The 22351-nt window shown below is 51.8% G+C and overlaps 2 protein-coding genes across 2 annotated transcripts in view; both read right to left on the bottom strand.

Annotated features, from left to right (window-relative positions):
- Positions 1-22351, bottom strand: part of EDN2 (endothelin 2) — a 156136-nt gene that overhangs the window by 33168 nt on the left and 100617 nt on the right. The gene's annotated exons all lie outside the window — the stretch shown is intronic.
- HIVEP3 (HIVEP zinc finger 3) overlaps positions 8723-22351 on the bottom strand; it is a gene marked incomplete at its 3' end in the record, with an annotated part of 180663 nt that continues 167034 nt past the window's right edge. Inside the window, exons 5-6 of the mRNA XM_079325571.1 lie at positions 13836-19516; positions 8723-8872 (exon numbers count right to left, since the gene is read on the bottom strand). Of these exons, the coding sequence (XP_079181697.1) occupies positions 8723-8872; positions 13836-18947 (5262 nt within the window). The 5' untranslated portion in view covers positions 18948-19516. The remainder of the gene's footprint in view (positions 8873-13835; positions 19517-22351) is intronic.

Genomic DNA, 22351 nt, shown 5'->3' with positions numbered 1-22351 from the left:
GACAAGAAACTCAGCTAAATCCTTCTGAGCTTGTTGGATTTCCTGGGAAAACAGGAATAAACTGCAGAATGAACCCAGTTTGTCAAGGTGTCCAGGCCAGGAAACATCCACAGTTCCCAGTGAGGAATATTCAGATATTTTAAAGGCATGACAGTGGAGTTTGGAGTTTGTGTGTCCCTCACACAGCAGAAAGGAAGGATGGAGAGGGGAGGAGGCAGAAAGGAGCCCAGCAGCCCCAGTCCCACCTCCAGAACTGGGAGCTGCTGGGAGCTCAGGGAATTGGCCCAGAGCTCTGACAGCACTCCCTGCCCATGGCAAGGCATTGGGGTGAGATGATCCTTAGGGCTCCTCCCCACCCAAACCAGCCTGAGATCATTTATAACATTTGGGGTCATGCCTGAAGCTCCAGCTGTGGTTCCACAACTCGGAGCTGCTCCCAACAGAAATTCACCCCTGAATTTCTGTTATTTAAAGTGAATAACCCGAGGTTATTTCTGTATTCTAGAAAATTTCTTCTCCAGGAGTGTGTTGGGTTGATGTGCCCAGCAATGTGAATTCTGTCCCCATCTGCTGACCCGGGTGTGGCAGTGCCCCTGATCTCCTGGCACACATTATCTGCTAATGGGCCATCTTTAAACCAGCTGGGCAATCATCTTTATCTTCCCACAGCCCATCCTCCCTCCAGGAGATATCTCCTGTTCATGGCCATTGAGTCCCAGTGCATGGCTGATAAAATTCCATCATCCCACTGGGAGATGCTCCAGCCAGGGCAGGAGCCAAGCCTTTCCCACCCAGAGAAAAACTGAGATTTTGGACACCAAGGCACCTTCTTTCCACTGGATTCCAGAGGAAAGCCAGACCTTTCCACATCATCCCTGGAGCTTCAGAGGAAACTGCACCTTCTCCAGGAGCACTGCTCCAGCTGAACCACATCTGCCACTGCAGGAGGATGCAGCCACCATGGAATGGGACTGTGCCACCACCCTGACTGACTGACGGGTGTCAGCTTGGATTCTGACTCTGGCAGGGTTTGGGATTGTTCTTTGTAATACTGTATTTCTATTTTAATTTTCCTAGTAAATAGCTGTTATTCGTAACTCCAATCTCTTTGCTTGAGAGCCCCTTAATTTCAGAATTATAATAATAATTTGGAGGGAGGGGGTTTACATTCTCCATTTCAAAGAGAAGCTCCTGCCTTTATTGGCAGACACCTGTCCTCCAAACCAGGACAACTAGAAAACTGAGATTATTTCTGAAATTTCTTCTCCAGGAGCTGCTGGCTGCTGAGGGGCAGCTCTGGGCAGTGATGGTGCCACAGCCCCTCACACCTTCCCTCTGCCACCTCTCCACACAGACCCCAGGCTGGATGGGGCTGGGAGCACCCTGGGATGGGATGGGATGGGATGGGATGGGATGGGATGGGATGGGATGGGATGGGATGGGATGGGATGGGATGGGATGGGATGGGATGGGATGGGATTGAAATTCCCTCCACCCCAACCAGGCTGGGATCCCATGGGGACACAGCTGAGGTGTTCAGGCTCAGAGCCCAGCAGTGACCCCTTTGATTTGCTGCTCCTGCTCTGACTCTACATTGACATTTCTGCCTCTCCTCTTCCAAGTGCTGGCGCCCACCCTCTACCTTGCTGCTCCCCAGCCAATAAAAGATTTCCTGAACAAACCAGTGTAAAAAATTCTTTTTTCTCTTTGACTGTTCCCTGAGTTACCAGGGAAAACATTTTCTTTTTAACTAAACACAAAATTAACGAGAAAAATCCAAATTTTCATGAAGATGTCTTATAGGGAGAAAAAACATCATTTGCTTCCTAAGGAATTGAAGCTTTTTGCATATTGGCTTTTAAGTATGTTTTAATGGAAGAACATAATGATTTCCAAAGCAAAAAAGCACTGATTCCTTTCATTTTGCAAATATTTTTTCTCTCCTTGCTGTTTTTCTCTTCTCTTATTAAGGAATGCATCTTTCAAGAAGCTGAGCTGCCTCTTAAACAATTCCCCCTTTTATCTTGTCAGCTTTGGGAAAATTTAAAAATCTTTAAATTGTCATGCTGTGTTTTTTCTCCTTTGGATTAGGTTTTTAAGCAGAAAAGTGGTTTTTCTTGAGCTAAAAAAAAGGTGTAAATTTACAATTCTCAAAGAGACCTTGGATTTTTTTATGAGGGGAGGGAAGGGAAGGGAAGGGAAGGGAAGGGAAGGGAAGGGAAGGGAAGGGAAGGGAAGGGAAGGAAGGGAAGGGAAGGGAAGGGAAGGGAAGGGAAGGGAAGGGAAGGGAAGGGAAGGGAAGGGAAGGGAAGGGAAGGGAAGGGAAGGGAAGGGAAGGGAAGGGAAGGGAAGGGAAGGGAAGGGAAGGGAAGGGAAGGGAAGGGAAGGGAAGGGAAGGGAAGGGAAGGGAAGGGAAGGGAAGGGAAGGGAAGGGAAGGGAAGGGGCCATATGGCAGCTCCACCCTCAGCCCTGGGGCTCACCAGGGAAGGCAAAGAGTCCCAGAGCTGGGAGGTATCCCCAAGGATCACCCAGCCCAGCCCCTGTCCTTGCCCCCCAGCAATCCCCCTGCCCATCCCTGGAGCTCTGGCAGTGCCCATTCCCTGGGGAGCCTGGGCAGTGCCAGCACCTCTGGGGGAGGGAAGAACTTTTCCCTGAGCTCAGCCTGAGCTGCCCTGGCCCAGCTCCAAAACTTGTCCTTGGCACCCAGGACAGATCCTGGCGAGTGGGGGTGTCACAGCCCCTCAGGCTACACCCAAACCCTGTGGGAAACCCACCAGAAAACCAAATTCTGGGAGGGAGATGGGGCCTGGCTCCTTTGGAGGGGATTTCTCAGATGAGCTCTGCCCAATCCTGGGTTTGCTGTTCCTTCTTCCCAGCATCCCACCCCGAGTGGGTTAATGGTGTTGGGTTAATGGGCAGCAGGGCTGTCCCTGGGGGGCTCAGAGGGACAGGACCCCCTCCCTGCACTGCTGGTGAATCCTGGCTCAAAAGCCACCAAAAATTCCACACATAAACCCCACTTTTTAATTAAAATATCCTTTACAGAGGCAGCATAAATTCCAGGGCACAGGCTGATGCTTGAGGCTTTAAATTGATGTTCCAGGGAGAGCCTGGCACAGCCAGGATGGGATTTCATGGGGGCAGCCCTGCCTGTGGTGGGGGTTGGATTGAGATGGGCTTTGAGCTCCCTCCCAACCAAAACCACTGGAGATCTGTGATTCTGGGATTCCCAGGAGGGAATCTGAGATTCCCACAGGGCTGCCCTAAAGGAGGGCAGCAGTGCCTGCTCAGCACTTCTCAGGACAGGGGAAATCCAGCAACCAGAGCCCCAGGAGATGCTCCAGTGGATGCTGAGTGGTCAGTCTGGCACCACCAGCCCTCATGGAAAAGTCTGGGCACTGATTTCTCCCAGCCATGCAAAGCAAACAGACTCAGGAAAATCCCTTTCACTCAAAAATGTAAATTACAGGAACTGTTTGCTTATATCTAGAAATGGAGCAACATATCCAAGCTGGGAGTGCTGAGAGAGGAGAAGCTCCAGGAGAGCTCAGAGCCCCTGGCAGGGCCTGGAGGGGCTCCAGGAGAGCTGCAGAGGGACTGGGGACAAGGCAGGGAGGGACAGGACACAGGGAATGGCTCCCAGTGCCAGAGGGCAGGGCTGGCTGGGATCTTGGGCAGGAATTGTTCCCTGGCAGGGTGGGCAGGGCTGGGATGGAATTGCCAGAGCAGCTGTGGCTGCCCCTGGATCCCTGGCAGTGCCCAAGGCCAGGCTGGACACTGGGACAGTGGGAGTGTCCCTGGAGGTGGCACTGGGTGGGTTGGGATGGGATTTAATTTAACCAACATTCTGGGATCCTGTGATTCCTGTTGATGCCCAGCCCTGCTCCACAGAGGGGAGTTCCCATTTCAGGCCCTGCCCTGGGGCTCTGGGTGAGCTCACTGCCACATTTGCAGGTAGATTTGGGGCCTTTGTGCAGGGCCAGGATTTGGACCCGAGGATCCTTGTTGTCCCTTCCTACCCTGCATAACCCTGATTCCACATTTCCTGTTAAACAAAGCAGCATCACCCTTGGCTATCCCTGGAGCTCAGGGCAGCTGGAAGAGCCCTGGGTTCCTCCTTCCCTGGTCCTGTGTGTGACTTTGGGACAATGACTCCTTCCAAAACAAACACTGAGAATTCTCAGAACTCCTCTCAGCTCCGAGGAAATCCCCTCCCTGGGGTCGGGGTCACTGCTGGTTTGGCACTGAGCCTTTCCTGACTGTGACAGGGGATTTCCAGCAGGTGAGAGCCCAGGGAGCTGCACTCCATGGGTGGCAGGGGAGTGGAGGGACAGCAGCCCAGAGAAGCCACTACAGCTCCCAGTGAGCCACAGCAAAGAACTGGGAGGAGAGTGGGGCAGGAGGCTCAGAGAGCTCATGGCATCCCCCAGGTGGGGATTTGCTCCTTCTTCATCCAATAATTCACAATCATGTTCAAATCTGGTAGAGCAGCCCCATTCCCTCCATTTTCCTTCAACTATAATAAATTATTTTGCTGGTCAGGGAGGCAGATTTAGGTTCCTGAGTGCCTAAAGCCTCAAAATTTGGGAAGGAAAAGGGGAAGGGGAAGGGGAAGGGGAAGGGGAAGGGAAAGGGAAAGGGAAAGGGAAAGGGAAAGGGAAAGGGAAAGGGAAGGGAAAGGGAAAGGGAAAGGGAAAGGGAAAGGGAAAGGGAAAGGGAAAGGGAAAGGGAAAGGGAAAGGGAAAGGGAAAGGGAAGGGGAAGGGGAAGGGGAGGGGGAGGGGGAGGGGGAGGGGGAAGGGGAAGGGGAAGGGGAAGGGGAATGGCCACATGGCAGCTCCAGCCCTCAGCCCTGGGGCTCACCAGGGAAGGCAAAGTCCAACCTCAGACACCCCCCAGCATTGGGGAAGGGGCTGCACCCAGGCTCAGGGGGAATGGGGGTTCAGAACCCCAGTTCAGGAAACCCCAGTTCAGGAGATCCCATGGCTGGGGCACCTCCAACTCTGTCACATTTTGGTGAAGACAAAGAGGGAAGGGTTTGGATTCCTCCAAACTGCAGAGCAGAGCAGCCAGTGGGGCACAACCCCACTCTGAGCATCCCTCTGGAAGTGCAAATTCCCTTTTGTGGATGTGTGGATTTGTACTGTGGGATGGTGTGAAGGGAAGGTGTTTTTTAAGGTGGGAATGCCAGGATATTCAGATATTTGTACCTCCAGTCATAACATTACAGCTATAAGTGTGTTGCTTTTTTTTCCCCTAAAGTAGGAAAAAAGGAAGATTTCCAAAGAGCAAATGTAGTTTTCGCTATGCATGGCACTGGTTTGGGGATGTCAGTTCTGATTTTTAGCTTTATATATCTTGGTACTGTTTTTCCCATTGGTTGTAATTAACTAATTAAATAAACCAACTAATTGTCCCCATAACAGCACAGAGGGCTGTGAAGCAGAAGGAGAGTGAACAGGTCCCTGAGCAGCCCCAGAGCAGCACGGACCCCATCCCCTGCAGGTCAATACCCATCTCTGGTTTCATGATGTCAGATTGCAGAATGGGCACCCCAGGGGGAAGCACAGCACTTGTGCAGCCCTGCTGGCCAGCCTGACCTTCAGAGATCATTTTCCCTGTTCCAGAGCAGCACAGCATCCCTCAGGACAAGTCCAGTGGATATTCTGAGTGGCTCCTTGAGGAGCTCAGGCATTGAGCTGGCTGTTTAATGGCTCTCCCAAACACACCCTGAGCAGCCTGTGCAGCCCCCAGCTCATCCTTGGGGTGTTAAATGACTCCAACCTCCCTCCCTCCATCTGCTGGGAATGGGGATTGATCCAGCCTGACAGAATTCACAATTTCAAATAAAAATCTGTGGCTGAAATTACACGTGTGGTGACCTCAAGGTTTGCTCTCCAAGAGAAATTTGTTCTTTGAACAGAAAACTCCATGGATCCCACCCCCAGTTTAATGTGGAGAGGTCAGGGCAGGACCATGCTCATCCCTCCTGGGGCTCCCAGGGAACCAGAGACTCTGCCAAGGGTCTGCAGAGCCTCTTCCCACCAGGAAGGCAGTACTGGGAGGGCTGGGAGCTCCCCAGGAGCTGGAAACAGCCCCAGCCAGGTCCTGGCAGCCCCAGCTGGCACCACAAACCCTTCACAGAGAGAGGGGAGGGAAGGACTGAGCCCCACACCCAGCACTGCTGAGCCCTGATCCCAAACCCACACATGAACCTCCAGGCTCAAGGAACCTGCAAATGGTTCCAAACCCCTTCCCAGGGGGAGCAAAAGGAGCCATCCCCTCCCAGAGCTGAGCAGGAGACACCTCCAAGGGACACCAGGGGAGCCAGGCTGTCCCCAGCACTCTGGGGACTCTCATGGGCTCCTTCCTGACAACTGGGAGTGGTGGAAAGAGGAAATTTGGCTTTTCTGGTCTTCCCTGAAAGCCAAGGAATAAAATTCCAGCGGTGAGGCTGGAGAGCAGCAGGACAAAGCTCAGAGATGGTCCTGGAAGTGCTCTGAGGAGTGTGGCAGAGGGGGAAAGTGATGGGATTGAGGAAGCCAGAAGACTCTACAGAAGGCAAAGTGCTGAAGATGGTAAAGGCAAGAGCTCCAAAGAAATAAAAAATGAGGGGAAGATGGAGCTGAAAGAGTGATAGCAAGTGCACTTTTTGTGAATTTCTTTATAATCTCACTCCTTGGTTGAGACAACAAAGCATGGGATGGATCCAAAAGCTTTGAATCCTACTGGAAGGATGAGCCTGGCCAGCAGCATTCAGTGTGAAACCAAGAAATAAAGGGGAAAATGAGTCAAGAAAGAAATTTTTATAGTGAAAAAAAGTAAAATAAGAGAGTGAAATAATGTCTTGAAAATGGCTGCACTTTGTGTAAAACATGTTCAAGAGATGGCCAGGAAAGGGAGTCTGATCCATTTGGGAGCTTGCAGAAGGCACCAGGCACCCTGTGGGTTCATCTGCAGGAAAAGGTCCTGGCAGAATCCTGGGACAGAGCAGCAGGAAAAGGTCCTGGAAGGCACCTGGGAAAGAGCAGCAGGAAAAGGTCCTGGCAGAATCTTGGGAAAGAGCAGCAGGAAAAGGTCCTGGCTGCTGGGGCTGAGCCCCCTGACAGCAGAAACCCAGTGGGAATGAGGCAGGAGCACACAGAGCACACAGAGCACAGCCTGTCCTGCTGGCCCTGGCAGTGCCATGAAATTCAGACACGGAATTCAGGCACTGCACTCCTTGCTGTGACCTCCTGATGTGTCCCAGGAGCGCCTGGCATCGTGTCACAGCCAGAGGGGCACGGTCAGAGCTGCAGGGAGGTTAAATCTGAGCTCAGCACGGGTTCAGTCGTGCAGAAGGACATGGGCTGAGTGTCCCCAGCCCTCTGCTCTCAGATCCCATCCCGGGAATGGCAGCAAATGGAACATTCCCCTGACAGACCCTGACAGCAGCACTGAGCTGGGCTGGGCTGGGCTGGGGGCACCCCTGTGTGAGCACAGCACCAGGGGATGCAGCTGACAACACCCCCCGAGCTGCTCTGAGGGGAGCAGGGGCATTTTCAGCCATGTGAATGCTGAGCTGCTTTAACCAGGGAAGGAAGGAATGCAGGGGTCCCTCTGAACAGCCTCAGGGACAGCCCAGCCCAGGGAACTGAGGCTCCCATGGACCAAAGGGAATAAAACCCCTCCCAGTGAGTCCCATCTGCTGCAGGAGGGTGACAGAGATTCACTGAGCCCATCAAATCTCTCATTCTGCTGTTCTCTGAGTCGTGGCCACAGCCAGGGCAGGGCTGGCCCTGTTTGGCTCTTTGCATCCCTCATCCCTTGCCCAAACCTGAGCCAGGCACACACAGCTGGGGCAGAGCTGACTTCTCACCAACAAGCAGCTTTCCCATCCCAAAGCACTGATTTCCCCTCCTGCTTTGCTAGTTTGACCATCTGCTAACGAGGTATTTTAAAATAAAAGCAAATTTCAGCTGGTAACAGCAGAAAAACCACAAGCACAGCCTAATGAAAGCCTTTTTATAACACACAGAAACCAAGACCACCCAACAGCAAGGGCAAAACTGATAGATCCTGCTGGAAATTGCTTCCACCAATTTGGCCCTCTCTGCAACACCCAGGAAGGATGATCTTTAATTGCAACCCACAGACACATTGCTTAGGAGCTATTTTTTAAAATTTTAAAGAAATAAACAGCAGTATTAGAGCAGTGCTGAATTCCTGAGGCGCCCTCTGAATTACCTGGAGCCAAGGTTTAAGATACACATCAAATTAAGGCCTTGCATCCATTCTGGTTTGAGCTGTTTTGGTTGGGTGGGATGGAAATCACACGAACAAAATGCTCCTTTTGTTCCTCACCCAAACCCATCAGGAAAGACCTGCCCAGATCCCCCTCAGAATGGGAACAACCATCAGGAACAGCATTTTCAGGAGAAGGCTCTGGAATGATTGAGGAGATCCAGAGTGCATCTCTGTCACTGCAGAGACAGCTGCGAGGTGGATTTGTGCTCTTCACTCAACCACCCACTCCAAAAACAGATCCAGGTGACTGCTGACTTAAAGACAGCTCAAAATTAGGAAATTAATGCACTCCAGATCTGGAGGGACAAGTTTTTACAGTGTCTGTGAAAAATAAACTGAAATCCAGCTCCATCTGTTCACCTCCAGTGGCACCTTGCCATAATTGTAACAACTCTACACAAGAGTGAGACACAAGAAGAGAAATAAAACGAGACACTCACCCTCCTTCAAAGATTTTGATCCTCACCGGCTCCCCTCGCTTGGTCACAAGAGCCTCTTCTTCTGATTTTCCCCTTTTCTCCTCTTCCTTCTCAGCTCTAGTTATATCTTTTCGACCTTCATTAGAAAGGAGCGAAGGCAAATGAACCTATCTCCCCAAAAGAGCAAAACAATCCATGATTACAGACAAAATCACTGGCAGGCAGACACAGAGCAAACAGCCCCAGCAGAGCCAGCAGCATCCCCAGCACTGCTCCTGACACCAAGGCTGGAATTGGGGCACCCTCCTGACAAATGGGGCCTTGCTGCTGGATTTGGGGTTGTGTTGTGTTCACTGTGACCCCTGACAAGCTTTTTAATCCCTCCCTCCAGGTTATCCAGCTCTTGCCAACTGGAAAAATGAAGGATGGAGAGAAGCATGGTGGCTGGGGTGACTCTGAGCGTGTGGGGTATCAGTGACCAAATCTCTGTCCCTGAACAATCCTGTCTCTGAAATACACATCTGAAAGGTCTGGAGAGGATGCACCTGCAGAATTCATACACTGAATTCTGTTTCTCTGGGTTTCTGTGTTGGGTTGCTGTGCCCAGCAATGTGAATTCTGTCCCCATCTGCTGACCCGGGTGTGGCAGTGCCCCTGATCTCCTGGCACACATTATCTGCTAATGGGCCATCTTTAAACCAGCTGGGCAATCATCTTTATCTTCCCACAGCCCATCCTCCCTCCAGGAGATATCTCCTGTTCATGGCTTCTGAGTCCCAGTGCATGACTGATAAAATTCCATCATCCCACTGGGAGATGCTCCAGCCAGGGCAGGAGCCAAGCCTTTCCTACCCAGAGAAAAACTGAGATTTTGGACACCAAGGCACCTTCTTTCCACTGGATTCCAGAGGAAAGCCAGACCTTTCCACATCATCCCTGGAGCTTCAGAGGAAACTGCACCTTCTCCAGGAGCACTGCTCCAGCTGAACCACATCTGCCCCTGCAGGAGGATGCAGCCACCATGGAATGGGACTGTGCCACCACCCTGACTGACTGACGGGTGTCAGCTTGGATTCTGACTCTGGCAGGGTTTGGGATTGTTCTTTGTAATACTGTATTTCTATTTTAATTTTCCTAGTAAAGAACTGTTATTCCTAATTCCCCTATCTTTGCCTGAGAGCCCCTTAATTTCAAAATTATAATAATAATTTGGAGGGAGAGGGTTTACATTCTCCATTTCAAAGAGAGGCTTCTGCCTTTATTGGCAGATACCTGTCCTTCAAACCAGGACAGTTTCCCCCACACTCACACACACACAAATTTGGATCTCAGCCAGCTCAGCCTGACATGAATCCCTGGCTAGGCAGTGCTCCCAGGTGATTTCCTGCTGCTGCAACCCTGCTGCCAAGGGCACCATGCAGAGAAAGCCACAAAACCCACGGGAGAAAAGAATCCTCAACCTCCCTTCCCAGGGTCATTTCTGCTTTTTCTCTGTTAAATTGCCACTTGTTGAGGGGGTTTTGTATCTAAACTTTGTCTAGCCCAAGGTATAAGTCATGCCCTGACACCTCACCTACACGATGAGAGTAGTTTGTTATAGGAGGATCTAAACATCAAAGCTGCCTCTGTGGGTCTGGGTGGGATGAGGGAGAGCTCCCCACACCTGGAATGAAATGTTGGGATGTCCTAAATCCTGGGATAAACCTAAGGAGAGCTCTCCAGCCTGGAATGAAATATTTGGATGTTGCCCCTAAATCTTAACAGAAGAAATGCAGGTGAGCTCTCCAACCTGGAATGAAATGTTGGGATGTTGGTCACCTACAGCCTAACAGGGCAAACCCAGGGAAAATTTTCCAACCTGGAATGAGGTGTTGGGATATTGCCCCCTAAATCCTAAAACGACAGACCCAGGGAGAAATTTGCAACTGGGAATGAAAGATTGGGATGTTGCCCCCTCAACCCTAAGAGGACAAACCCAGAGAGAGCTCTCCAACCTGGAAAGAAATATTGGGATATTTCCCCTCTACAACCTGACAGGATAGACCCCAGGTTTCCAGCAGATGCCTTTCCCCCAGGTCACTTCTCACACAGTAACTCTGACATTGAACTGAATCCATGTCCCAGATGAGGATCCTGGATCCATGTCCTGGATGAGGATCCTGGATCCATACTCTCACATTATCTGTGATTATGGGAACAGGCTGCAGGTATCTGGGAGCAGTTTTCAGAGGGGTTTTGGCCTGAAGGCAGCCCCTGAAGCAGGACTGGTCACCCTTGGCTCTGGCTGGCACGAGTGGCAGCTCCCCAGGTGATTCACCTGCCCCACCTCAGCCTGGTCTGCAGGGGATGAATCACCCCAGTGGAGCCTCTTTGTCTCCCCTGGTTTTGGGGGAAGCCACAGAGTGAGCAGCTCCAGCAGAGATGCAGTGGGATGTATCCCAGCCCCCCCAGCTGCTGGAACTGCCATGGGATGCTCAGCAAGAGGGATGGACTCACTCCAAAATCCCTTTGCAAAACTGAGGTCAAGCATTTTAAATTTGCCCAGGAACTTCTGGAGCTCAGCTCAGAGCATTAAATGCATCCAGGGCTGCTCTCTGTCCTTGGGGCCAGGTCACCCCTATGCCCACACCATTCACACACCCATCCTAGGAGCCTCCTGGGAATGGTTCCTGTGCAATCCTATGTCCCTAAAAGTACCAGGAATTTCATGACAAAAGGCTCTGGGGCAGAACAGGGCCAGGAGCCATTTGAACCATTTAACAGCAGGAATGGTCTTGAGCTGGTGGCTCTGGGCATGGAGATGACAGTGAGGAAATCAGAGGCAGGAGACACTCAGAACCCTCAAAAATTAAACTTTTTGGGTTGTGACTTCACCTCCTGATAGGAGCTACAGGCTCAGAACACTGCTAGGGACAACCTTGCCAGGTTTGCTGAGGAATACAAAACAATTGACTTGCTAGATGTAGCACGAGGTTTATTTATTGCAACTTTTGAAAGCACAAAAACATTGACAGATGAAAGGCACCAGAGAGCCAAAGTCATACAGTCACTACTATCCCCTTTTACAATCTTGTTTGAATTTACAGAGTGTGCAAGCCCCAGTACAGTGTCACCAGCCATTCCTACATGCACATGGAGCCCACAGCCACTCCAGAATTCCAGAATTATCTGCTCAGCAAATCCCACTGGAAACTTAAACCCCAAGCCAAGGACGGAGACAGCACATACAGAACTACTGCTTGCTGCATGCATAACTGTACAAAATATCAGAGCTTTTTTACATTTCCTGGGAGGTCGACTGACAATCTGGAGTTACATAAAGGAGGGGATATTGAAGGGAAGGAGCCAGAGCAGAGTTAGCTGAGGGCTGAGCTCCCAGCCCTGGAGTGATGCCACTGCACTGCCACTGTCCAGCAGTGCTGCTTGCCCACCCGTGATAAAACCCTGCACGGGGGATTTCACTCCCACTGATCACACACGAGTCCTGTGCTTGGCAGGAATTCAGTTTGTGTCCCCTGCAGCTCTCAGGGGCTGTGCCAGCCACGTGGGGAGGAGGGCTGGGGTTAGGATCCACTGTTTCCCAGGTGAACTGGGCAGGGAAAACTCTTCCTTTGGCAAACTGTGCCACGGGAACCTGAACCTACATCACCAGACAGCTTTGAGGGTTTGTGAGGGGCTTTAGGAGGATTTGGGGGAAATGCATGCAGTGAAATGTGGATTTGGATGAGTGAGGGCTGAACAATTGCTGTTGAACCTTTCCCTGTGGGTGGGAGGGTCTCGTACCTGTGGACACACACTGGGTGTGGGTTTTAGCACCATGGCAAAGAGCAGAGCTCAGAGCAGCACAGGCACTTCCTTTAGGGACTGAAATCGAGGATGCTACTGCACCACTCAGATAAAACCCTTGGAAAAATAGTGCATAAATCTCAGCGTGGTTATTGCACTGCTCAGGTAATTATCTGCCCCTGTGTCCCTAGAAATCTGTCTCTTGGATTTCTGCAAGAGAGTGATGGAAATGCTGAATAGAAATAAAGATTTATTGAATCTTGAAGCGACTCTACTGTGTATTTTAAGACATATTTATAAGCAGCAGCTGCAGCAGCGATTATGATAAATTTAATATTCAGAATTCATTTCATGACACAGAAATAAAATGAATAATCCATCAATATAAATTGACTTGAGATGAATATCAAATTGCAAAATCTTTAGAGCGATTCTGTTTGCTAATCTACATGAACATGATCTGGATTAAAGGGATCTGTTTGGTTCAGCATTAAGCAGGAGGGGTAAAGTCTGGCTTTAAAATGAGATACATAAAATTAGGCAGCTCATAGGAGGGTCTTAAAGATTTCTGTGTCCGTGTGGGCAATGCCTTGGGGGAGCTCTGCCTCTGGGAAGCCACTGTGAAGTCTTAACTCTAAAACCAGGCATAAAATATCCTTAAATACCTGGAAAAGCAGGTGGACAGCTATGGACCAAATGGACCAAACCACAGGGGTGTTTAACAAAATGTGTCTGACCCTCTGAGGCACTTTTATAAATGTCACTGCCTGCCTTTGTGCTTCTTCAGAGGTCTAAATAAATTTGCAAATCTCCCTTTAATATTTTTTAAATACTTTTAAGCATGCCTCTCCATGTTCATTAATGTGAGATGAGCAGATGCACAACCAGACAGAATCCCATTTCCCCACGGTAATCCTTTTTTTTAATTTCTAACATGCAAAATGTAGGGAATTATAACAGCATTTAACCAAAAAAAAAAAAAAAAAAAAAAAAGAGTTGTAAAGCTGTTTGAAATATCAAGACAAATGCAAATGAAGTCTAATCCTTTGTGCTGGAGCGGTGGTGGTTCGTGGGGTGGTGATTCCTACTTTTGGGGTTACAAGGCAAGTAGGAACCTGGCCTGGGAGCAGGCTCTCCTGCCCCTGGGCTGGGGTTTCAGCAGGGTTGGGGTTTCAGCGGGGTTGGGGTTCTTCACTCTAAGAGCTTCACTGAGAACAGGCGCCTCCCAAAGCGCCAGCGGGACGAGTAAACCCCAACCCACCTGAGCACAGCCACGCCCCGGCCCTCGGCCCCCTCTACCCACGCATCCAAATGGATCAGGAGAAAGAGATAGGAGTGCATTACCTCGGTCATTTTGGGCTTCCTGGAGCTGGCTGGCACCAGCCTGCCCGCCTCAGGCCGCGGAGCGGTGGCCATGGTGTAGGTCTCCCTGCTCACCTTCTGCTTGGACCTCAGCAGGGCCAGGGCTGCCTTGGTGGACACCCCGGGCAGGTTGGGGTTGTAGAGGCTGATGCACCAGCTGGCGTACACCGAGGAGCGCCCATCCGCTTGCTGGGTGTGATTTGGCTTTATGTAGTTTAAATAGCACCAACTGACATTAGTGGTTGTGTGGAGACTGGGGAACTGCAGGACCTTCTTGGAGTCTGTGCCTTCCCGAGCCTTCCCCGTGCTGGCGGCGCCCTCGGGCACGGGGGCAGTGCTGGCAGGGCTTGGTGGAGGCTGCTCCACCGCTTCTTTGGAGTCTTCCTTCTTCACGGGCTGCAGAGGCTCCTGGCTGAGGAGCTGTTTGCCAGCTGGCTGCTCGTACTCCTGCAGAGCCTCAAAGCTCGGGGAACCCGACCGGGACGCTGCCTGCTGGGAACTGCTCGGGGTCTCCTTTGGCTCTGACTGCTCCACGGACACGCTGGGCGGTGTCCCAACCTCGACCCTGTCTTGGCTTTCTGCAAGGAAGTGAGATTTATCCTGCTTTTTCCCTTCCTCTATTGCACTGGGTGGCTTCACCACTTCCAGCTTCTCTTCTGCTTCAGACACTTCCTCCTCCTTCACTCTCTTCTGCTGCTGGGTCTCCATTGTCAGCTCCAAACTGCCGGCTGGGGACAGCATCCTTTTGCTCCCCCCAACTGTGGAGGGGCCCCCTTCCAGGCCGAGGACATTGTCTGAGGGGCAGGTGAGGGGCATGTAGCCCTTTCTTTCCGGTAAGGGCAGGGGCACTCTCAGGTACGGGCTCTGGAAAAGGCTTCTCTGCTCCTCTGTGATCATCTGGGCCAGGTCAAAACCCAGCCCGTGGACGTCAGCGCTGCACACCAGGGCGCCCTTGGGCTGGCGGTCATCGAATTTGGGGAGGACGATGGTGGAGGAGCTGCACTGGGACTGCGTGACCAGGATCTGGGAGAGCGTGGTGTACATGGCGCTGCCGTAGGAGGGCATGTTGGTCTGGATGCGAACGGGGACAACCAGGGACACCATGGGCTCTGTCCGGGTGGGGACAACGAGCTGGGTCACGGTGACAGACAGCGCAGGACTCGCTGTGCAGGTCAGAGGGTGCAACCTGCTGTCCGAGTCGTAATCCGTGCACGGGGACAGGCTGGAGCTTCCTGCTGCCGAGAACAAACTGGATTTAATCTGTGGCAAGTGTCCACCAGCATCACCCGGCAAGTGGAGGGCAAACTGAGACTGGAGAGGCAGGAAAAAGGCTGAGGGGATGGGCGAGGAGCCAGGGTAGTGCACGGGCAGGAAGGAAGGGTGCCTGAAGGACACCTCAGGGTGGGACATCAAGGGAGGAGCAATGTGCAGCGGGCCCGGGTGGATGAGCGTTTGCGGGAGGGGCAGCGGCGGGGTCTGGAATATGGAGGGGGGGATCTGAGGCATGGAGAACTGGGCAGAGAGGATGTCAGACATGGTGTGTGCAGCAAAGAGCTCTGCAGACTGCCCCGGCTGGGGCAGGAGGTGCTGGTAGGGGAAGATGGAAACCTGGGGGGCCATGAAGTGCTTCTCGTGCAGCGTCAGCTGTGGCACAGGGTGGTGGAACACCTGCAGAGCCTCCGTGTATGGCGGGCTGTAGGATGGCTCGGGGCTGTCCTTTGGCTGGCTCTTGTCACTCAGGTAGGAGCCGTGGGAGGGCAAAGGGGGGGATGAGGTCGGCTGATGGGGCAAACTCGTGGCAGGAGATTTACTTGAAGAAGGAGCTGGATCCTCTGTGTCTGGCCAGCCCGGAGGGGCCGGGTCTGGCTCATGCTCGGGATGCCTGGTGAGGGACGCCTGCCGCACCAGGAAGCATTTCCTCCTCTCCTGGGGGGCCGAGGAGGTGGAGGGGCCGGGGGTGGAGGCAGGAGTGGACGACAAACTCCCGTAGTCGAAGGATTTGCTGCGAGTCTCTGACATCTGGGAAGGGTGGGACACGTTGGGCGTCTGCTCAGAAGCGGATCTCCGCATTTCCCTGGAATGGTGATGGTGGCTGGGGACCATCAGCATGTGGGAGCCAACACCAGGAGGCTTTGGCTGGGATTCAGAGGGCTGGCTACTTGGCTCTGGCTTGGTGTGGTCATCCCGATCAAAGGAGATGGAGTGGCTGGAGCCGTGGGATAGGCTGCTCTCCTGGCTGGGGCTCCGGGTGAGAGAGGCGGACTCAAAGCTGGACTCGCCGGAGGACTGGGCCATTTCTGCCAGCCGGAGCCGCTTCTTCTTGGGTGGGAGTTTCTCTGCAGGGAGCTGGGAGAGAGTCTGGCTCCTCTGAGGCCACTGGAATTCCTCAGTTTTCTCTGGCTCCTTCGGAGGAGGTTCTGGCTCTGTTTCTGGTCTGTCCGGCTCTTCCGTGACCAGAATCTCGGGAACCTGGATGTTGGGCTGGCGAACCAGCCTGGGCTGCAGGGAGTGAGGGGGGCGGCTGTGCTGGGGTGTGGATGGAGATGGAAACTGGGACAGGGGCTTGTCCTCTTCCAAGCTGCTGGGCTGCTCGATGGAGTCCGACTTCTCAAAGGAGCTCGTGTGCTGGATGACAGAGATCTCCTTGGAGGTCGTTCTCCTCTCCTTGCCCTCCGCGCTCGACGCCGGTTTGGTGTTCCTGGGATGGAAGCTGGCACTGGCCTCGGAAGGTGCGGATTTTCCCGAGTCTGCTGGTGACTTCATGGATTCACGGGTCAGGTTTAGAGCCACATCAGACGAGGCCGGGTTTGCAAATGGAGTGCCTGGGCCGGTGCTGGAGGAGGGGGCGTCAGACAGTTCGAAAGCTGGAGGCTCCTCATCATCCCCGAGGCTCTTCTCCTTCCTCCTCTTCCGCAGTGGGGTGAGTTCCAAGGTGCTGCCCAGCTTGTAATGCATCATCTGGGGCCACATGTCGGGATCCGCCGCGCTCTTCTCCGGCTCTGCCGGGGTGTGGGACGTGGCAGAGCGGGGCTTGGAGAGCTGCAGTTCTGAGCAGTAGTACTTCTTGTGGGCCTCGTAGTTGTCCCTTTTCTTATAGCGAGCACCGCACACGTTACACTCGTACATGAACCCCTTCGCCTTCGGGCCTTTGCGGGACTTTTTGGTAAGATCGCTTTCCTTGGTTTCAGGCTCCTCGGGAGGTTTGGGAACAGTTTCTTTGCTGGCAGAGCCGACCTCCTCCGAGACGTATTCCACTCCCAGGGGTAGCTCGATAGCTGGCTGGCGCTTTAGCATTCGAGGGTGGGAGGAAAACGCTTGGCTGCGGCTTAAGACTTCCGGCTCCATGATGTGATCATCGAATGAGTAGCTACCTCTAAAGGTGTGTGGGGAGCTTATAGTGCATGCAGCAGAAGGCATTGAGTGGCTTCTTAGGAGAGGCACTGTCTCTGTGGCACTGTGGGATTGCTGAAGTGACAACAATGATTGTTCAGGCTTCATTTTTTCACTGTGGGACGCCAACGCTTTCGCTGCATCCAGCTGGCTGCTGGAACCAGACTTGATATCGAACTGGAACGGTTCTCTGTACGCACCAGACTTTGGGGATTCAATGCTGCTACGCCTTGACAGAGAGCTTCTTCTGGGCTTCACACTGTCGATTTCACTGGTATCCACAACAGCTTCGTTAATGGTAATTAGCTTAGTGATGTGCTCGATCACCTGTGTTCTAGGCACAGACAAGGGGACCATGCTGGGCTTCTCGTCGCCGGACAGGTGTGGGAAGCCCTGGGTTGTGTTTGCAGCCAGCGCCGCCGTCCTTTGCCCAATCCTCCCACACTTCCCGAAGATGATCTCGGCGTAAGATTTGGCGTTGGTGTTGGGAGGGCTGATCTGCTGCTCGGCGCTCTCGGATCTGGAGAAGTACCCGGACTCGGTGCTGCCTTTGCTGCCGGGGCTCAGGAACGCCTGCTCATCGATCACCTTCTTGCGCTCGCTCAGGCGCAGCGCCAGCTTCTGCTTGATGGTGTGGGTGTCCTCGGACTTATGGCTCAGGGCGTGCTCCGACGACGGCTCCACGAACTGGGAGCTGTCCTCGAGGGACTGGGACATGCTGGAATGGGACAGCGAGCAGCGGTCGTGGCTGGAGCCTTGGCTCCCCGCGCTCAGCAGGCTGCTGGAGAGCAGGGTGTGCTTCTGCCTGGGCGGCAGCTCCACGGCGTGGCCCGACATCGCCGCTGTCTCCTCCTCCGAGTCCGTGCTCTCCCCTTCTGTGGGCTCCTCAAAGTCCTCCCCTGCGATCCGCTCCATCTCCAGCCCCGACGGGTACATCTCTGCTCCGATCCCTGAGGCCAGCCCAGCTTTTATCCGGTGAGCGTGAGACTTCCTGTGTTTGTACAAATTGCTCTTGGTCTTGAAGGAGAAGCCGCATGGAATGCAAGGGTAGGGCCTCTCCCCCGTGTGGGACCTGATATGTTTCTGGAGCACGCTGGGCTTCGCGCAGGGCCGGCTGCAGTACTGGCAGATGTACTTGCCCGGCTTCTGAGGCTTCTTCTCCTTCTTGTGCACCTCCTCAGCTTGCTTCAGGGACACCTGGGCGGGGCGGGGGATGAAAACTTTCTGCACGGCCGGCATGTCCTCGGCGGGAATGATGGGCGAGTGGGACGGGAGCAGCTGGCCGTGGTGGGCGTGCAGCCCGGGGGATGGGAAGGAGCCAGAGGGCCCTGGCCTGACTGGATCAACTAGCTGCCATGTGGGACCTTCCAGGACATGCTCCGGCTTCCCCGGGGACATGAATGCTGGTGCCAGTGCGTGCTGCTGGAGCTGTGGGGCGTGGGAGGGGTGGTCGAAGGAGGAGGGCTTGGGCTGTTTCTGGTGGCCGGGCTTCTCCTGAGGCTCCTCTCGTGGGACGGGCAAAGAGCTGGAAAAGTGCTGCTGCGAGATGATGTCTCGGAGAGGGGTTCCTTGGGAAGGAGCAGAGCTGCCCTGGTACGTAGTTGGGGATGAAATACTGCCTTGGAAAGCCTCTCCTTTGGGAAGCCTCTTTCTTGGACTTTCCTCAGCCTTTTTTGTGCTCTTCTGGCTTTGTTCAGGATCCATGACCTTAAAAGGGTCTTTGAATGCTATTTCGGGAAGGTTTTGGCAGGCTTCATTTATGAATAATAAAGGTCTCCTCTGTAGATTCCCTGTTTTGCCTGCATTTGCTACGAAGCTGGAGCCGCCAGGAGAGGGTTGTTGATTTAAGATTTTACTAAAGTGTCACTAGTTGCTATTTGATTCAAAAAAAAAAACGTTTCAAGGTCAATAAAGTTCACATTGGTAACACATGACAAACTACTTCAAAGAGAGAAAACTTTCCAAAACTTTCAGTCCAAATATTTTCCTTGTGAACTTGGTTAAGGCTTTAAACCTTGCCATTTTATTTCAGTTGACAGTGGCAAGCCTTCAAAGTCAAGATGCAACCCACAATGTGTCTCTTGTTTGTTATGCAAACCTTTGAAAACTTGAGACTTTAGTGCTCATCTCAGAAAGATCCTTTTCCTTTTTTTTTTTTTTTTTTCTCTCTCTTCTGTGCAAGGAAAATAACACTGAACGGTGGATGTCCCCCTGTGTCTTCCTTCTGTTCCACTTTGGAGTTCAAAAGCCTTGGAAAAGTATTTCCCACATTTCTGTAATTACATCCAAAAGAAAAACAAACAGACAAAAAAGAAAACTTTAGCTTTTGTGTGTAAGTAATTAACCGCTGCTCATTCGGAGGGGGGGGTTAACAGTAAATATTTTGCACACAAATAATTCAGAACAACTCATTGAATGTCTGCCATTCACAAGACATTGCTTTTAATGGCAACCTAAACATAAATTGCACTCAGGCAAACCTCAGGGACTCGGTTTGATGCTCACAAAACCTGGCTCTGAGGCAGCAACCAAAGACAGGAACTTGAAACAGAGACAGTTTGGAAAAACGCATTAAAACCCTTTCAAACTCGAGTTCCTCCTAATCTCCTGAAAACATTTAGAGGTTTAAAGTTTTTATAATTGTATTTCCCTCTCAAATGGACTGACTCCAAAGCTCTGCCCACGCCTCTTACATCCCTGACAAACAACAAAGCACCTTCTCTGGGTAAGAGCTGCTCTTGAGCTGTGCTCATCTTCAGTGTCACCTACAAACAACAAAGTCAGGTAAAGAAGAGCTTTTATTGAAATATTGCCTCTTTAATTTCCTGCCTTTTGTCACCAACCAAAGGTGCAAATCCAATTTCTGTGGCACATGTGTGGGGTGTCATCGTGGGCTGTTTCTAATGGGAAACCCCCTTGAAATGAGTGTGGATGGGACCCCTGAAACCCTTTTAACTGTGGTCAGCAAACACAGCTGAGGATGGGACACTCCAGGAGGGAACTGCACTGGGATTTCACTGACTGCTCTGGAACCAGCCACTGTCTCCCAGAGATGGAGTGGGACATGGGTGGGATGCTCTGAAGGAAAGGAAGGGTGGTGCTTTTTAAATAAAGTGAATTGATAAGGCTGATTTATAAGGATAAATGAATTTTTGTCCTTCCTTCTGAAGGTATTGCCTGCCCTGAGGTGCTGTGCCTTGCTAGCACAGGATTACACTGCATTAATTAGAGGAAATGGCTCCAAGCCCTGTGTTCCCTGGGGATGGGGCTGCAGTGCAAGTCCAGCAGAGCAGGAAGGAGCAGGGGACTGAGATTTGAGCTCAGTGATGGCCCAACTTCCTCCTGAAGGGTGGAGAGCCAGCAGGAGAAACCACAAAGTCCTGCAGGGATTCCTCACTCCTCATTCACTCCTACAGCCCCGTGGACTCAATGATAAAAGGACATGGAGTTTAAGGGGATTTAGCTGAATTTAGCAGAGACTGGGACACCTGGGACACATGGTGAGCAGCCAGACTCCACAACCTCTCTGAAAACTGATAATGAAAACTCAGATGGCCACATGCAGAGCCCCAGTCCTTGGACACGACTCTGTCATGGAGAGAGGCAGGGACCCAGTGGGGACAATGCATCCCCCATGAGGGGCTCAGTTCAGGGACACTCAGGGTCCCCTGAGATGTCATTTTCTCTTACTGCCCATCTGTGACACCACACCTCAGGGAGATGACACAAAATCACTCCTAGCCTTGAACTTCACCATCCTTTTCCCCAAATCCAGGTCCTGCTCCCTTCCAGCACCAGCTTCAGACTTCCCAGGAGCTGCAGAGCACCTGCTCTTGCCCTGACTTGCTGAGAAAGTCAGGCTCATTGCTGGGAGAAGGATTTAATTACATTTTGAAACCCCTTTTCAGAGAGCCCTCAATGCTGACTAACCCTGGTCGTGGTCTGGGCTAGACTTTGAGCCCAGCATTTATTCAAGATCAAAGACACTCGTGGAGCTGATTTATCACCTTGATTTCTGCACAGGTTGCTGGGGTTTGCCCCACTCATGACACACTGAGCTTTTTAACTAGGGAGAGTTAGATTTAAGCAGGGACAGAGAACATTGACTGGGTAGAAGTGGATTTAAGCAGGGATTTTTTCAGCAAGAGCTGCCACAAGCTCAAACATTCACACTTAAGAATTCACAACTCAACCTGAACATTATAATACTGAATTTTCTCCTATAGGCCACATATAAATTCCTAAGTGTTTAATAATTAAACTTGCAAAGAAAATCCTTGAGTTAATTCAGTATCACCCCAAATGTTCAGACCATCCTCATTCTCCTCTGATGAACACATGGGCCCCAGCTGGTTTTTATTTTTTAGGAATTCTGCACAAAAGTGAACAATTCAAGAACAGGCCAACAAACAAACACACCTGGCTGCCTACAGCAGTGAGCTGGGCCATTCTGGGCCAGTTCAGGCTACTCTGGACATCTTTATTCCATTACTGGGAATGAAGCTCCTGGAATGCCAGTGGCAAAGGAGAATTCTCCTGCCTGAGAGCTCTCCAAGGAAAATTTAACAGTGCAGCAAAAAATGGGAGAAAAAAAAAAATTAAACCCAGGAGGGTTTAGCAAATCCTAAACCCCATGGATTATGGGGCACACGGTTTCCAGCTGCTGCCATCCCATGTCTGCAGCCCAGTCCAGGGCAAAACTGGGGATTCCAGCTTTTGTTTCTATTCCAACAGGATTTTTCAGGGTCTCACTTGAAATGCCAACATGGCCAGAAACTCCCATTCCCAGTGCCAGAAACAAAGGCTGCCCCCCTGCTGGAAGAAATCAGTGACAGAATTCCCTCTGACTTTAATGGGACTGGAGTTTTACCCTGAAGCATGAGAGAAATGCTCAGGAAAATGCTCTTCTAGAAAGTCACACTTGTGGGGATTCTGAATTTCCTTGTTATGGCTGAAATGAAATTTGTGCAAAAAGGCCTCAGGATGCATTTTCCTCAATCTTAAATCACACCCAGTCCTAAATCACACCCAATTCTAAACCTCTCCCAATCCTAAACCTCACCCAATCCAAAATTTCATCCAGGCCTAAACCTCTCCCAGTCCAAAAT

The sequence above is a fragment of the Erithacus rubecula genome (assembly GCF_903797595.1).
Source record: "Erithacus rubecula genome assembly, chromosome: 23".
In the NCBI taxonomy this organism is placed as follows: domain Eukaryota; kingdom Metazoa; phylum Chordata; class Aves; order Passeriformes; family Muscicapidae; genus Erithacus; species Erithacus rubecula.
The sequence above is the reverse complement of the archived record's forward strand: the minus strand, read 5'-3'. Positions and strand labels throughout refer to the sequence as shown.